The sequence below is a fragment of the Trichechus manatus genome, unplaced genomic scaffold, assembly GCF_000243295.1.
Source record: "Trichechus manatus latirostris isolate Lorelei unplaced genomic scaffold, TriManLat1.0 scaffold00009, whole genome shotgun sequence".
Classification (NCBI taxonomy): domain Eukaryota; kingdom Metazoa; phylum Chordata; class Mammalia; order Sirenia; family Trichechidae; genus Trichechus; species Trichechus manatus.
In genome coordinates, this window is record NW_004443945.1 from 5,104,973 (window position 1) to 5,123,084 (window position 18,112).

The 18,112-nt window shown below is 38.1% G+C and overlaps 1 protein-coding gene across 1 annotated transcript in view; it reads left to right on the plus strand.

The window, feature by feature from the left end:
- Positions 1-16,839, plus strand: part of WHAMM (WASP homolog associated with actin, golgi membranes and microtubules) — a 30,988-nt gene extending 14,149 nt beyond the window's left edge. The window contains exons 4-11 of the mRNA XM_023725909.1: positions 2,638-2,788; positions 3,890-4,059; positions 4,836-5,001; positions 7,082-7,269; positions 10,201-10,287; positions 10,480-10,575; positions 12,663-13,143; positions 15,690-16,839. Coding sequence (XP_023581677.1) covers positions 2,638-2,788; positions 3,890-4,059; positions 4,836-5,001; positions 7,082-7,269; positions 10,201-10,287; positions 10,480-10,575; positions 12,663-13,143; positions 15,690-15,985 — 1,635 coding nt within the window. The 3' untranslated portion in view covers positions 15,986-16,839. The remainder of the gene's footprint in view (positions 1-2,637; positions 2,789-3,889; positions 4,060-4,835; positions 5,002-7,081; positions 7,270-10,200; positions 10,288-10,479; positions 10,576-12,662; positions 13,144-15,689) is intronic.
- The last annotated feature ends 1,273 nt before the right edge of the window (positions 16,840-18,112 follow it).

Below are 18,112 nucleotides of genomic sequence, written 5' to 3' on the forward strand. Positions count from 1 at the left end.
CATGCTTTCAGGGGACATCTATGTCAATTGGCATAACAAACCTTATTAAGAAAATGTTCTGCATCCTCTGGTGAGTGGCATCTGGGGTCTTAAAAGCTTGCAAGCGGCCATCTGAGATGCATCAATTGCTCCCAACCACTTGGAGTAAAGGAGAATGAAGAACACCAAAGACGCAAGGAAAGTATTGGCCCAAGAGACAGAATGGGCCACATAAACCAGAGAGTTCATCAGCCTGAGAGACCAGAAGAACTAGATGGTGCCTGGCTACCACCAATGAACATCCTGACAGGGAACACAACAGAGGTTCCCTGATGGAGCAGTAGAATGATGGGATGCAGAACTCAGATTCTAGTAAGACCAGACTTAATGGTCTGACTAAGACTGGAGGCATTCCGGAAAGCATGGCCCCTGGTCTCTCCATCACCCCAGAACTAAAACAATTTCCGAGGCCAACTCTTCATACAGGGATTGGACTGGACTGTGGGGCATAAAGTGATACTTGTGAAGAATGTGCCTCTTGGACAAGTAGATACAAGAGACCAAAGGGCCGGCTCCTGTCCAGAGGTGAGAGGGGAAGGCAGAGAGAGTTAGGAGCTGGTTGAATGTTCATGGGGAATCGGGTAGAGGGGAGGAGTGTGCTGTTGCAGAATGGGGTGAGCGGTTGGGGTCTTATAACAATGTATGTTAAAAAAAAAAAATTCTGTATGGGAGACTAACTTGAAATGTAAATGTCATTTAATTACAACAATAAAAAAATTGATTAAAATGAAGACATTTACATTAGTTATCTTCTTAATACCTTAAGATTTCTGCAGATAGTAAACTCTTTCTCTGCTGGTGACTTGTATTTGATGTGATGCTCATTTACTGCAGCTTATTTTCTGCCTCTGAGGACACATGCACATTTCATAGGAGTAGGATGAAAATTTAAATAGCAGAGTCCTAGACTGTAATTCAGTACTTTAAACTTTAATAAACGCCGTCATTGCTCTCACTTCATTGAACAACCCTGTGACACTAGTTAGAACAGGCATTATTATTGCAGTGCTTCAAATGAATCTAGAGCCCAGAGGAGTTAAATTGTTTACCTAGGCTCTCAAATAGCTAGAATCAAAAGATGTCAGAGAGATCTCTTGATCTCTGCTTCCTGAACTGGACCATCCTTGTACACATACACTCATGACCCCTGCGAAGTAACGCCTGTAAAAATTGTAACACATTTGGATGAAACTCATGCCACCCCAACCTGTGGATAAAGTTGTTCTGTTCGTTATTTTGAAAGTTTGTTATCTGGATAGTCTTTACTTTCTGCATATATTTCTTTTTTCTTTTATTTAAGCTTTATTGAGATGTAATTCACATACTATAAATTTATACATTTAATGTGTACAATCAATGGCTTTTAGTATATTTACAGTTGTGTAATCTCCATTACTATATATTATCAGAACATTTTCCTCACCCCAAAAAGAAACTTCTTACCCATTAGCAGTCATTCCCCATTTCCCCACAAACCACCTAGCCCTAGTCTACTTTCTGTCTGTATGGATTTGCCTCCTCTGGACATTTCATATTAATCAAAGCATACAATATGTGGTCTTTTGTGACTGACTGCTTTTACTTAGCATAATGTTGTCAAGATTCATCAATGTTGTAGCATGTATCAGAACTTCATTTATTACTGAATAATATTCTATTGTATGGATAGATTACATTTTGTTTATCCATTTATTAGCTGATGGACATTTGGGCTGTTTCTACTTTTTGGCTATTATAAATAGTGCTGCTATGAACATTCGTGTACAAGTTTTGGTATGGACACATATTTTCATTTTCTTGGGTATATACCTAGGAGTGGGATTGCTGGCTTATATGGTAACTCTATATTTAGCCTTTTGAGGAACTGTCAGATGGTTTTCTAAGTGCTTGTACCATTTTACATTCCTACCAGCAATGTATTAGTTCCAATTTGTCCACATCCTCGCCAAGATTTGTTATTGTCTGTCTTTTTCATTATAGCCGTCCTAGTGGGTATGAAGTAGTATCTCATCGTGGTTTTGATTTGCATTTCCCTGATGGCTAATTCATATATATTGCTAATGTTGATAAATCATGCTTTGTAGAGGAAGAATTGGATTCATGTCATAATCATGAATGTACAGATTTTATGATTTTTGAGATTATTTTATTACTGTTGCCCTTCAGAAAAGAACCATGGTATTGAAAAGCTTACTGCCATGTTCCTAAAAGAAATCATATCAACAGCTAATACTTGAGTGCTGTGTACCAGGGCTTGTGCAGATCTCATTTAAACAATTGTATATTATTATGAATAGAGAAAAATAACTTGAAATTCTTCCTCTCTAGAAAAGGTTGTTCTAGTAATGCAAAGTGAAAGTAGGTTTTTTGTTTTTTTTTAATTTATGCATGCAGAATATCCCTTTGTCTTCCAGGTGGTGCCCAGTTTAGAACCTTACGCATAGTCAATAAGAGTGGGCTGGATAAATGAAAATTTAATTAACTAAGTAGTAGTAATAAAAGTAGTTAAAATAGTCCATGTGACCAATTTCTTTTTAATTTCCTAATAGCTGCATGTTACTATTCCCTTACTAATACCATTTTTCCTTCTTTCTGTAGAAATCCTTGGATGAGGATGATCTGGGTCCTAAAAGGGTAGCTGCCCTGCAGAAGGAAGCCAAAGAATGGACTAGACGGGCTGAAGAAGCTATAGTCTCTATTCAGGATATCACAGTGAATTATTTTAAGGAAACAGTAAAGGCATTAGCAGGTATTAATACAAAATGTTTTATTAAGTTACATGTAATTTTCATTTTATTCAGGAAAATCTGAGTTTCTCTTAAGCACCAGGCACTGTATTTTCCAGGATATGCACTGTAAGGATATGCACAGACACTGTACAGTCTGGTGAGGGGAGAGGAATCTTAATTATATATTAACTCAAACAAATGGGAAGTGGCAATGGCAACAAGTGACATGAAGAAGAAAAGTGTGGGGCTCAAAGAGCCTATGAGAGAGAGAATAGGCTCAATCAGGGTGGTCAGCAAAGGCCTCTGAGAAGTGGCACTTGCCGTAATATCTGAAGGGTAAATGGAAGTTAAGAGGGAAAAAGTGAGGGAAGAATGTTCCTGGCAGAAGGAATGGCATTTGCAAAGGCCCTCTGGCTTGAGGGAGCTTGGCAAGTCTGCAGAACCTAAAGACAGCCTGTAAGGTTGAAGCGCAGAGAGCACAGAGGATGTGGTGAGGGAGAATGCTGGCAAGACAGGCAGGGAACAGACCATGTAGGGTCTTGTGGGCTGGTTGAAGGACTTTTGTCTGATCTTAATCCTTGTTGGTAATAAACCAAACCAAACCCGTTGCCGTTGAGTTGATTCTGACTCATGGCAACCCTATAGTTAACATCTGTCAATCAGCTTGTTAAATTGTGGTACATTGATAAAATGGAATACCATGTAGCTATTAAGTAGGACTTTCTAAATCTATTTTTATGAATGGCAGGAGATCCATGATATGTTAAGTGAACAGACAAGCTATAAAACAGAATGATGATTCTGTTTTTTGTCAAACTATCTATATAAGTCTGTCTAGCTAGACATAGAAACAGTCTAGAAGCACATGCACCAACATGTAAGAAGCAGTTGCCTCAAGTAGGTTAGATCATGATTTATTATTTTCTTTTTTAATAGATGATCCAAAATTTTCTACCAAATTGACATTATTTTTGTGATAATAAAGTAATTAAAATAAATTTTTCTTTTTAGACAGAATGTTTTATAGGTAATATAGGCGGTAGTAAACAAAGATTTCACTCAGAGTAAAATTTTCCGTTTTTAGTGAGTTGTAATTTTTAATTTTATTAATTATCCGATAGGAATGCAGAAACAAATGGAACGGGATGAAGAGAGATTTGGCCAAGTTGCCTGGGCTGCAGTAACTCCCAGGTTAGAAAAACTCAAGCAGATGTTAGCTCGAGAGACTCTGCAACTCATGAGAGCCAAAGAGTTGTGTTTAAATCATAAAAGAGCTGAAATTCAGAGAAAGGTAAGACAAAGAAAAATGTAACTTTGTTTTAAAAATGTGTTTTTATTTTTTAGAGCACCTTTATTGCCAGTCATTGTTCAAGAGCTTCCTTTTTTCACTTATGCCAGTACCATCTTGTAGATAAGTAGACCCAAAACCCATTGCCATCAAGTCAGTTTCAACGCATAGCGACCCTATAGGACAGAGTAGATCTGCCCCCTAGGGTTCCAAGGCTATAATCTTTAGGGAAGCAGACTGCCGTATTTTCTCCCACAGAGTAGCTGGGGGTTCAAACCGCCAACCTTTTGATTAGCGGCTGAGCTTTGGAGACTATTGAAAGAGTTTCTCTTTGGTCAAGATTTTTTTGAGTATTTTATTATATTGTATAATTCACTTTATAGTGACATTAAGCTCAGTATTGTGCGTAATGCACTTTAAGATTAATCAAGCAATGTTTTCAGCACAACTCGAATAATCAAAGAGGTGCTTTGTTTTAGGATTATAGTCACTTAATTTTTTTCCTATTATCTATGACTTTAAAGCAGAAAACACTATAAATACCTCATTGTAACTTATTTTTCTCAAAGCCTAAATGTTTTCATGTTTCAAGGATGAGATAAAGTATTTGTAAAGAATATTAAATAAGGCATTTTTGTCTTACTAGATGAAATGGAAAAGTGTTTGCTTTTGTATATTTAGTACTGTGCAAGGAATAGAAAATAGCCAGAATGCTTCTGAAGTTTGCTTTTAATATACTAGGTCTTTTAACTTACTCTTATTTTTCCTATTAAAACAAGATGGAAGATCTTCCAGAACAAGAAAAAAAGATAGATGTTGTAGATGAATTAGAAATACGATATTATGAAGTTCAATTAGAACTATATGAGGTTAAGTTCGAGATATTAAAATATGAAGAAATACTGCTTATTACACAGTTGGACTCTATTAAAAGACTTATAAAAGGTAAAATTTATTTCTTTGTGTATATATTAAAATATCTAAGTTATACACTTAAGGAAATACATACCATATTAGCAATTACTTGTTGTAAATTGTCTGTAACACCTACTGAAATTTCCTAAATAAAATTTCCCTTCAGTATTTTTATTATTCAAATAATGTATTCATCATTAAACATACAGAGAAACAAATGAAAAACAATTATTATCACCTCAATCCCATCATCTAGAGATACTCAGTGATAGCAGTTTGCTGTATAGCCTTCTAGCCTTCTTTGTGTGCTGATATGTATAAATAAATATCAGTTTTTAAACCAAAACTAAACATCCTGTTTAGTAATCTCTTTTTCATTTAATATATAATAACCATTCTTTCCATTTCAGTAAGTAATAAAGACCTCAAAAATATTAATGGCTGCATAGTATTCCATTATATGAGTAGACCATGGTTTCCAGTTTTTCACTGTTGTGGACAGTCTTCTGATTTTTTTCTTGCATTGCAGAAATATTTAATTTTTATGAAGTCATATCTATCGATCTTACCCCTGTGGTTTCTGCTTTTGGTGTTATGCCTGGCAAAGTCTTCCTCATCCCTAAATTATGTGAATATTTACTTATATTTTCCTTTAATAGTTTCATGGTTTTATTTTTTAAATCATTTACTATTCCAGATTAAATTTATTTTGAGATGGGGTAGGAACCTAGCTTTTCCCCCTAAATTGTTAGCAGTCCCAATCACTAATTTTAAAAAAAGTCAAATTTTCTGTACTGTTTTGACTTGCTCCCTGTCTTATATCCAGAATTATTAGACTTTGATCTATCCGTGAATTGTTATTCTCTTCCATTGATTGGGGAATGGCTTCTGGTGCCAGTATCGTACTGTTTTTATTATTGTACTTTGGAAATACATTTTAGTATCTGGTAAGGGGAGCCCTGGTGGCGCAGTGGTTAAGAGCGAGGCTGCTAACCAAAAGGCTGGCAGTTCAAATCCACCAGCTGCTCCTTGGAAATCCTATGGGGCAGCTCCACGCTGTTCTGTAGGGTCTCTATGAGTCGGAATTGACTCTTCGGCAACAGGTTTAGTTTTGGTATCTGGTAAGGCAAGTGCCCTCCTTGTTCCTCTACTTTTTCAGCAGTTTTCTGACTATTCTCACTCCTTTATTCTTCCAGATGAACTTTAGAATCATTTTGGCAAGTTCAAAACAAATAACTCGGAATTTTGATTGGTATTATGCTGAAAATTAGAGATTAATGTGGGGAGAGTTGTCATCTTTGCAATTTTGAATTTTCCCATCCAAGAACATGGTATGTCTCTCCATATATTTTAATTTTTTTTAAGTTCCCCCAAGTTTAATAATTTTCTTTACCTAGATCCTGAATATTTAATTTAATCTTAGATATAAAATTTTTTTTGTAGTAGGTTATAAGCATCTTACATATTTTGGAAAAATTGTCTTTAAAAAAGTTAATCTGGAAGGATGCACACCAAATTGTTCACAATTTTTTTTCCCTGGGAATGGGATTCAGAAGGTTTGGGGAAGGAGGGAGAAAATTCACTTTTTATTTTATGCACTTCTCTAGGGCTTGAATTTGTTATAGTACATGTTACTTTTTTTTTTTAGTCAAAGTGTGTTTAATACCATTTAGGCACCTTCATATACTGCTGATGGAATGTAAGATGCCTTTCTAGAGGGCAGCTGGGCAGTAGGTATCAAAAGCCTTAAATATTCATTTGCTAGGGAAGTGATTAAAAATATACACAAAGATTTATATTCAGAGATGTTCATCACAGTGAAATTTATAACATGGACAATTAAAACATTCTAACAACAGAGAATACTTAAATTAGAGAATACTATGTAGCCATTAAAATTTTGTTTCTATTACATGGAAAATACTCTCAAAACTGTTTATTAACATGAGTAGCTATGTCTGTAGTATGTATGTATGTACATAATTGTTAATAGGGGTTATCCCTGGGTGGTGGGGTTACAAGTGACCTTTACATTCCTTACATTTAGAAAATTATGTGCACTATTTTCATAATAAAGCATACATTTTAAAAATCATTATTGTATTTCTAGAGAAACAGGATGAAGTTATCTATTATGATACATGTGAAAGTCTGGAGGAACTTAAAGTCATTGATGAAGTATTGGGGCCACCGAAGGAAAGGAACTCGGAGGTGAAAAAACTCTGCAGGCAGTCCCAGCAGCTGGAGTCCAAACGAGGCAGGATCTGCGCTAGAAGAGCCTATCTCAGGAACAAAAAGGTTGGTGCACTCATGGTGGCTTTCTTTTTTTTCCCCTTCCAAGATTTTCCTTTTTTATGAAAGATAAAGAGGTAATGAAAATAAAGCTTTTACCAACATAGTGATTTTTCATGTGTTTATGTAGATGTCAGTGACTACAGTTAAAATATATTTTAAATATTCTTGTTAACAGAGTCTTTGTTTTTTGGGGATTTAAGTATTTACCATAATCACCAGATTTTAATTCAGTCATTCAACAACAGGCATCTTTAAAATCACAATAGGAATATATTCTCAACAAAAATACATTATTTTTTTTAAAAAAAGACTATAAAGATAATAATTCTGAAAAAGTTATAGTGGATAGTACTGCTGTATATCAGGAATTGGTAAATTACAGTCCTCTGTTTTTCTAAATGTTCTAAATAAAGTTTTATTGGAAAACACACACTCAAACAATAAAATCACCAAACCAAAACCAAACCCACTGCCATCAAGTTGATTCCAATTCATAGCAACCCTTAGAGTAGAACTGCCCCATAGGTTTCCAAAGCTGTAAATCTTTATGGAAGCTAACGGCTACATCTTTCTCCCTTGGAGCGGCTGGTGGGTTTGAACTGCCAGTCTTCTGGTTAGCAGCCGAGTGCTTTAACCACTGTGCCACGAGGGCTCCCTCAAATCAAATCACAATAGGTAAAAAGTTTATATTTAATAATCAGCTATAGTAAATTCTAAAGTTTATTTTATTGTGCTTTAAGTGGAAGTTTACAATTCAAGTTAGTTTCTCATACAAAAATTTATACACATTGTTGTGTGACCCTAGTTGTTCTCCCTACACTGTGCCAACACACTCCTCCTTTCCACCCCAGATTTCCCGTGTCCATTCAGCCAGCTTCTGTCCCTTTTTGCCTTCTCGTCTTGCCTCCAGACAGGAGCTGCCCATTTAGTCTTGTGTATCTACTTAAGCTGAGAAGCACACTCCTCACAAGCATCATTTTCTGTCCTATAGTCCAGTCTAATCTTTGTCTGAAGAGTTGGCCTCGGGAATGGTTTTAGTTCTGGGCTGAGACACCACGGGCCATGTATTCCGGGGTCCCTCCAGTCTCAGGCAAACCATTAAGTCTGGCCTTTTTACTAGAAAATTTATTTTAAATTGTTGATTAGAAAATATCAGTCACAGATATAATATGCAGCTCATTTCAGTCTTTGTATTTGGTGAGTGATTTTTTTTATTTTTGACTTTTTTTTTTTAAATTGTACTTCAGGTGAAGGTTTACAGAACAAGTAGTTTCTTATTAAACAGTAGTACACATATTGTTTTATGACATTGGTTAACAACCCCACAACATGTCAACCCTCTAACTTCTCAACCTTTTTTTTTGGTGAAAATACACATAGCCAAAGATACACCGTTTCAAAAATTTCTGCATGCGCAGTTCAGTGACATTGACTACACTCTTCCAGTTGTGCTGCTATCCTCCCTTTAGAGGAAGGTTTACAGAACAAAATAGTTTCTCATTAAACAGTACACATGTTGCCCTATGATGATGGTTAACAGCCCCACTACACGTCAACACTGTCCTTATTCAACCCTGGGTTTCCTATGGTGAGTGATTTTTTTCTTAATGTTTAAAAATTTTGATTATATAAAAAGGTAACACAGAAAGAAATTTTTTTCAATAGAAAAGTTGCCTATATTTCATTTTTGTCCAGACTTTTATGTGTATTGTATTTGTTATACTTTTCTTATTGGAATGAAAAAAAAATGAAAATAATGGCTTACAAAAATGTACATTACTCTTCCATGTTCCACGGAAATATAAATACTTTAAAAAAAACTGTGTTGAGAGAATATATTCTTTGCAGGTCTGAGTTTAAGAATTGTAGCTTCGGGATTTAGGAGCTGTTCTTCAGATGATTTAAAGATATACAGGCCTTTGCCCTTTGTTCCCCATTTCAGAATACACAAGGGTATTGAGAGAAGTCTCCTTTCCATGGGAATGTAGAACTGTGGGGAGGTGGAGGTACCTCTACCTCCTTCGAGGTACAACTGTGGAGAACTGTCTTCTCTTATACAGACTTGGGAGTGTTAACCTTCACCCTCCAGATAGAATCCCTCCCCCTGCCCCAGTCAGGGGAGTTCCTACCACTGAGTTCTGGACATGCTGGAATTTGGAAGGCACTGGGTTAATAGAATGTGGTAACTGAGGTCAAGCTCTGGAGTCCATCTTGGCCTCAAATCACAGCTTGGCCACTTGGTAGCTGTGTAACCTTAGGCAAATTACTTAAATCTCTTTGAACCTGGTTTTCTCATCTGTTAAAAGAGGATAATAATAGTAATAATACCAATCTCATGGTTATTATGAGGATAAAATAGCATATGGAAAGTTAAGTACTTGGCATTGAGGCTGGGACCTAAAACATAATCAATGTTTGTATTATTATTACTGTATTATTTTCCCCATATATTAAGGATTACGGAGGGTAGCTAAGCATAGATGAAATACAGTTTTAATATAATTTTTTATTTATTTTAAAGCTGGATATGCTTATGTAGATATGTTTGGGAATCTAATTATTATTTATAACGTGGAGAAATGTATTTAAAACAACCACAATGAAACAGATTCTTAGGACACATTGCATTTAAGAATGGGGGACTGCCTGTATGTCCTCTTGTTTCCACCTGGTTGGAGGATTTACCTTTTCATCTCAAAGCACTAAATCACAGCTGTGGTCCTCTTGACCAGAACAAATTACATTCCTATAAGCAGCCAATCAGCCCTTATCAAATGACTGTGGAGGAGGCAGTACCATTAAGCACACCAGAAACTCATAATACTGAATGCTGTGCACTACAGCGCAAATGCAGTGCTTTGTTCTTTTAACTGTTTATACAATGGCCCGTGATAATATTAAAATCCACATAGGTGATTTGTATTATTCCACCAGGATCAGTGCAAAGAAAATCATCGGCTCAGATTGCAGCAGGCTGAAGAAAGTACAAAACATTTTCATCAGCATCATAGTACTGAGATGGTGAGTAAGCTGAAGGAAAATGTCTTCTGTTTGCATAATGTGACACGCTAGCCTGAACTTGGAGGAACTGATGCGCCCCAACCTGGGCTTGCAGCTGTCGGGGGGGTGGGGGGGTGATAATGTGAGGTTACAGCCCCTTTCTTTGTCAAGACTTTTATTTTGAGAAATTCACAAGTCTTTGTTTAAATATAGAAAAGAGTCAAGATAAAAGAAGAGGAGCAAAAGAAAAAAGAATGGATAAATCAAGAACGCCAAAAAACACTCCAGCGATTAAGAGCATTTAAAGAGGTGAGTTCTTGAGATAATCACCTCACCTACATTTTCTAGGGAAATAAATGAAGATCACCTGACCTAGGAGAAACGCATCACATATTATGAACAGATAATTTAGGACACAGAATGATTCAAGAATGCCATTATTTGTGGTATAAACCAAAAAAACAAAAACCAAACCCATCGCCGTCGAGTCGATTCTGACTCTTCGTGACCCTGTAGGACAGAGTAGGACTGTCGCATAGGGTTTCCAAGGAGCAGCTGGTGGATTTGAACTGCTGGCCTTTTGGTTAGCAGCCGAGCTCTTAACCGCTGTGCCACCAGGGCTCCATTTGTGGTATAGACATTTTAAAATATATATATATGTATGTATATTAGAATATCAAGATATCAAGATGTTTTGACATAACACACTTGGGTTCCTGCTCTTCTCTCCTCACTGGGTAGTGCCAGCTGTGGCCACCATGGTTTAGACCAGCAGGGACAAGTGAAAATAATTAAATTGCCTTCAACTCTAACTGGCTTTTTTCCTCATTTGTAAGAAAGAATTCTGTAAAATGCCATCAAGGAAACATTCTGACATAAGTAAAGTGCCCTGTTAAAAGTGAAGAGGGAGGAAGAAAGTGAATAGGTACATGATACTGGTTGAGCCCAGAGAAGCTGTTCTTAAATATCTGAAGGGCTGTCATAAGGTAAAGGACTTAATTTGTCCCCAGGGAGACAGACTGCCTGACAATATAAGGCAGAACATAGCAGTCGAGGTCACAACTACATGCTGCTGCCAGGATGCCAAGTGGGGGACTCTTGGGTGTTTGGGGGATCCCCAACATCAGAAAGTCAGACCACCGCAGGATTAAGGAGCCCTCCCTCCGGCCCAGAGATTCTGGGATTCTAATTATACTGTTCTGTTATCTACAGGAAGCTGCAAGGTGATAGCATGCGTGACTCATGTCTGCATCAGTGATGTGTGGTGCTTATTACTGTTATTTGCTGTTTGTTCTGAGAAGACTTAGAAGAATGTGGGAGAGAGAAATGTTGAGTTTATCATAAATTGCACTTCTTTTGTGTGTTTAGAAATTTGAATTAATAGTATCATATTTTATGCATCTTTTGCTGGTTTTTTTCACTCAAAATTATGTTTTTGAGATATATTCAAGTTGATATGTGCAAATCTTGTTCATTTTAATGGCTACATAGTATTACATTGATGTGGTGTTTTATTGGGTAGTCAGTGCCTTCTTTAGGGGATCCTTCCCCCAGATTAGTACTTTGTGAAGTTAGGTGTTTATTAAATTAATATCTGAGCAAGCAGAACTTTAAAAATTTACACTTTTAAATGATAAAATTTACTGTAAGTCTAAAAATTAGAGAAAAGAAACATTAATTCCCCCGTTACAGCTGTCACTTGTATGCCTGCTCTGCTGGTATTTTTCATTGACCTGTTTTTCATGTGGTTATGAGTCTAGTGTATGTTGTTTTGAGTCCTGTTATTTTAACACTGTATCGTCTGTTCAGGGTGTTTCACAGACTTTGTACTATTTATTTTTTATTTTTAATGGCTGCTTAATATTTGGGACAAATTTGCCACAATTTTTTCAACTAACTTCCTATTGTTGGTATTTAGAGTTTCTGATTTTTCACACTGAACATATTCATACTAAATATGATGAATATGATCATTCATATATATTTTATTACAGAGAAGACACTACTTGATCAAAGGATATAAATGCTTATTTTTTAGCATTTGAAAAATAGATTTAGTAGCAAGGTGCCTGTACAAAGCGAGAAAGAGCCATTTTGTGAATTAGAACAGCCTATCCATAGATGGAGCCCTGGTGGTGCAGCAGTTAAGAGCTTGGCTGCTAATCAAAAAAGGTCAGCAGTTCAAATTCACGAGCCGCTCTTTGGAAACCCTATGGGGCAGTTCTACTCTGTCCTGTAGGGTCACTATGAGTCGGAATCAACTCAACGGCAATGGGTGCTTTTATACGTAGATACTCTTTAGTGTTCTTTTATTTATAGGCTTCTTTATAGGAAGTTTCTGCATTTTGATGGTTTGCATTTGTGCCAAGGTTCTCATGACAGTTTTTCATTTTCAGAAATGTCCAGGTCGGTCTGTACTAAAAAATTCTTGCTCAGAACCTGTGACTCCAAACCTGCCAGGTGAACTTTCCCAGCAGGCATCCCCGCCGGCTTCTCAGACTGTGTCAGTAATTCATCCGTCGTCTAAGAAAACCAGAAGTACTCCCTCATCTAAAGTTAGTAATGTGAAAAGCCCCAGGTGTCAAGACTATCCTGGAAATATCCCTGTCCAGAATTTTGTTCCAGTTGGTGACCACACACACTCCAAATCCAGTGAGGAATTGTCACTGCCATCACCTCCTCCTCCACCCCCACCTCCTCCTCCACCCCCACCCCCTCTCCCATCACCTCTTCCTACTCGGCCCTTTTCTTCTCAATCTGTAACTCATCGGAACCTACACTTCAGGACTTCAGTAAAAGATGATCAGCCACTTCCTCTGGTCTGTGAATCACTTCCTGAGAGACCGCGTGATTCCTCTGAAAGTTTTAAATGCTCAGGTAATCCGCTGGAATTCTGTGTGTTCTCCCCCTGGGCTGTTACGCTGTTGAAGCTTTCTAGATTTAGAAGCCGACATCTTCAAATCAGAATTCTCTACAGTCTTAACATATGACAGTATTTGTGCCTTAGGTATTACTTGTTTATTGCAAAGTTAGTGTGGTCTAAATCTGAATTTGATAAATGCTAACTCATCTTGAAAAAACATCTCAACACACTTAATGGTCACATGACTTGGGATCTCTGAGGCTGTTAAAGAATCAACCTATTTCATGTTTCTTAAGACTTCAGTATATATTTGATTTCTGTTAGTTGAATGTTTTTCAACACTGCTTGGAATTAAGCTTACTGTTGCATCTCTGAGTCATTTACAGAATTAAATTATTGCATTTTAAGCAGAATATTGGTTGAGAATTACTGTAGAGGAATATTAACCAGAATGTAGGAGGCTGTTCTGTGACAGGTAGACTGAGAACCTTACACTGGGAATCTTTCTAAAATGTAGTGGATCCAGAAAAAAAAGTAGTGGTCTACTTTTTGCCTTGACAAGTACAATACACTGAATACAACTGAATATTCTTTTGTTTAATAAGGTTATAGTTCTGATTGTAATTACGGCTTTAGATATTGACTGCTTAGGAAATTGGCCTACATCTGCCCAGACGCCAAGCCTACTGCTTTGGGGTTTATTTCTGTGTGTGTGCGTATGTTTTAGATAAATTCTAGCAAAATGCTGTGTACAGTTATTTAATGAATACATTTGAGCACCTCCACCTAGAATATGCAAGGTTTTTGTGACAGGTGATATGAATGATAGAACTATAACAGTTTCAGACTGTTCTGGTTACTCTGAGTTCAGGGTTTCACGGGACCTAGAAGCAAGTATGAGTGAAATGTCCACACTATTGAATGGAAGACCAAATGGCCTGTCTCTGTTACCTAACAATGTTGGGTAAATGAAAAGCAAGAGCTCGTGTGCCTGTGCCTAGATCAGAGTTTGGATGTGGGCAGATCTTTGGGTACGGGCTTAATCCCACCTGGGTTTAATACACAGCAATGTTGGGAAGCTGTGTTCAAGTACTGCCTCATTTCAATGAAAAGAAGAATAAGAAAGTGTGAATTACCACCAGAAATAGCCTTGGTTGTGAAACTCTGTCGTTACATCCAGAAGGGAATTGTAACAAGTTACAGGCTTAAATCCAAAGTGAAATAGCGTTTTCTTAGCCATAGCATGGTTTTTAAATCCTGAACTAGAAATAACTATCAGCCATGAGGCCTTACTGGAAGATCTTTCAATTAGTGGCTGCAATCATGCCTCTGTCTCCAGCAGGTGATAAAGATTTTACCTGCTCAGTGATCTCAAAGTGGCAGAAAAGTGAAAAATAACTTCTCTTCACCAAAGCCTTGAAACTCTGATCTAATTTGTGTTTTGGCAGCATTTTACACCCTCCACACTAGAGCATGTAAGTTACCTTAGGGTGGCATAGGTGGAATGAAACCCACATAGTGCAGAATGTGCCATTGCCACCCCTCCCGGGTCACTGAGCTACTGATTAAAGTTTTACTGTAAGCCTTTTCATGTGTGGAAACCTACTCACTTCACTGTCATAGAATGAGTCCTCAACCACTAATATCCAAGACTGAAGTTAGATATAAAATCAAAACCAAACCCACTGCCGTTGAGTTGATTCCAACTCATAGCTACCCTTTAGGACAGAGTAGAACTGCCCCACAGGGTTTCTTTCCAAGGCTGTAAATCTTTACAGAAGCAGGCTGCCACATCTTTCTCCCACAGAGCAGCTGGTGAGATCGAACTGCCAACCTTTTGGCTGAGTGCTTAACCACTGCACCACCAGGGCTCCTTTAGAGAGATATAGTAGGGTGAAATAAAAAATTTTTAAAGGATGAAGGGAAATGACTTTTGTCTTTGAAAGACACCAAATTCATGTGCATTGGATTAGATTATTTACACCCCACCAAAAACCAAACCAAACCCATTGCCATCAAGTCGATTCTGACTCATAGAGACCCCCATAGAGTTTCCAAGGCTATAAATCTCTATGGAAGCAGACTGCCACATCATTCTCCCACGGAGCCGCTTGTGGTTTCGAACCGCTGACCTTTCGGCTAGCAGTTGATCGCTTTAACAACTGCACCATGAGGGCTCCTTATTTACACCCCAGGCATCCATATCTCTCTTCAGAATCACGTGAAAAGAATTCAGTGTATTTGTCTTGAAAAACAATTACTCTAACAAAAGGTTTGCATGACTGTGCCTCTAAGTTGCTATGGATTTTAAGAAGTTAGTGGAAAATAGGTGGTCAAGAAAAATATTAGCTATTAAACTATCCTGGATTCAAACAGGGAGCTTATCATTGATTTGTCTAACAGATAATCAGAGCATTTGTTTAATGGAATGATGATTACTTGTTTAAATCATGACATTAACTGGTGTGTGACTTAACTTCACCTAGTACAATAGTGTTCTGGCATCTAGGGGAGAGAGTCTGTTATGTTGGTAGTACTTGCTCTCTTTACTCTGTTTCAGGATCTATGGATGAAGTGTTGGCCTTATTAAGGAGTGGCAAAAGCCCTCTCCAGAAAGTGGACGTGCCCACTTTGCCCTCTCCCCGCACCTCAGTCAATGAGCACCTCCTGGCTGCCATTAGGCAAGGAGTCAAACTGAAGAAGGTTCACCCAAACTTGGGCCTGAGCCCCAGCCACAAACCACCCACCGACCTTGAGAGGAGCATCAAGGCGGCTCTCCAAAGAATTAAGAAAGTGTCTGCTGACTCCGAGGAGGAGGATGGCAGTGAGCAGAGTTCCAGTGAGTGGGACCAATAGGCTCTTCTCCAAGGACAGGGCACCCACCACAGTGTGCTTGAATGAAGAAAGAGGGGCTCAAGCCTTTTCTTGAAAAGCATATATACAGGCTGCTGTCAGACTGGCCACATAACAGCCTGAAAGATCTACAGGGTTTTGTGTGTGATGTTGCAGCTTTTATTTGATGTTGTGGCTCTTAAAATCGGGGAAGGAAGTAGAGGAGACGTGTTGACTTCCCCATGCAAAGCCAGAGTTGGAATATAAAAGCCCACAGAATGTCTTGCTGGCCTAAGAAAATAGTATTTATATTTCACCATGGATAATCTAGAATCGTTCCCTGATTCTGAAAAAAGTTTACATTATTATGGTAAACAGCACTATTAGACTACTGACGGTGCTCCGTGTGTGTGGAATAGTTGTTTCCTCAGATTTAGAAGTTACAATGTGAACATTATTTTAGCAATAATCAGAATAAATTGCTTATATTCAGAAATTATTTTAAATATTTTAAATTTATTTTCTGTATCAGGCACTCTATAAAATCATAATAAAGAACTATTTATAATGTATCAGTGTATTTCATGAGGAAATGAAAATATAATATCCTAACTGATGTAATCAATTCCCTATGGTTTGCAAAGCAAAACCGTCCCTGCCTGGGTAGGTTTAAAATTTCTAATAAGATTTCAGCTAAATAATTTGTTTAAGCAAATAGTAAGGATGGGGGAATAGCTCTTCCCCTCAGGAATTGAGGTTTCATGCTGGATATCTCTTCCCCTCCTTGCTTCAGGTTAAAGTGAGGAAGGGGAAGGGAGCCAGTACAAGGCAGTCTGCTCTTTTCTCTAATTGTCCGAAGTGTCCCCAATGACATCATAACCCTCACTCTTTATCATGTCAATCCTGGGTTTCCAAGAATAAAATGAATCTACCCTCCTTTATTTCCAAAGAAAAGTCTAAAGTATAGACCAAAAGACTTCCTACTTCCAATTTCTTCTCAACTAACTCTGCCCTGTCTAGCCTGCTAGCCCTCACCTAGCCTAGCTAGGAGGGGTCTGGGCCCTTCAGCAGCTGCAGCCTGGACCTCCTCCATGTCGTGGGTGGGGATCCCTCAGCGTTGCCACTAACATGTTGCCCACAGGTCTATTGTGTGGCCTACCTTCCCTGACTTCAAAGGATGCAGGCATAGATCCCAACTCTGTACGTGAACGTGCCTCACTCTGCCAGCCTGGACCTGATGCCGCTGTGGTGTCTGACAGACCAAAAAAGGTCGGCAGTTCGAATCCACCAGCCGCTCCTTGGAAACCCTACGAAGCAGTTCTACTCTGTCCTATCAGGTCGCTATGAGTCAGAATCGACAGCAGCGGGGTTTTTTTTTTTTTTTTTGGCTTATTCATTGTGCCATAACTTTTTATTGGGTTTGAACTTGGAGAGAACTGTAATTAAAATGCTGCATACATGCATTTTTTACTTTGGCCCCTATCCCTTTACTAAAACAGTGATCTCAAAGGACAAAATGTTTTCCTTATTGTCCATCATATGGCCTTCACTCAGTCCTCAGAGTATGTAACTTCTCTGCAGCACTTCATACCAGACACCGGTGCTTCCTCAGTTCCAGCCACCACGGTCTCCAATGTGGATTACCATGAGCTCTGGCTCATTAACTGGGCTCCTGACCTTGTATTCCAATCCACAGTCACAGTCCATCTTGTAATGTGGAGAATGACTGTATTTTCTTGAACTCTGTCGTTCCCAGGGTAGGTGCCTCAGACACCATTGCTCCCATGGCCGGTCAATTCTGTAGTGTTCTGGAAGTCACTCCTAAACACTGACTCTACTTCCCAGACCTTTCGATGATGACATAAATGCCTTGTATTAAATATTTGGAGAAGTTTTTGTTTCCTGCATGAAATCTGATGATGTCATAGGTACTCCATAAGTATTTCTTGAACAATTGATTTGGAAATTCCTGACTTGCATATCAAAAAGTGACTTATCACTTTGATTGCATATAATAAGAGCTGCTGTTAGCTGCCATTGCAGATTCCAGTTTTCACCAACTCTTCACCTCTTTCTTAGCATCCTCTGCACTCCCACCCCTTTCATCTGAAACGTGGAGTACCTTAGCCTCCGTCTATGCCATTCCTTATG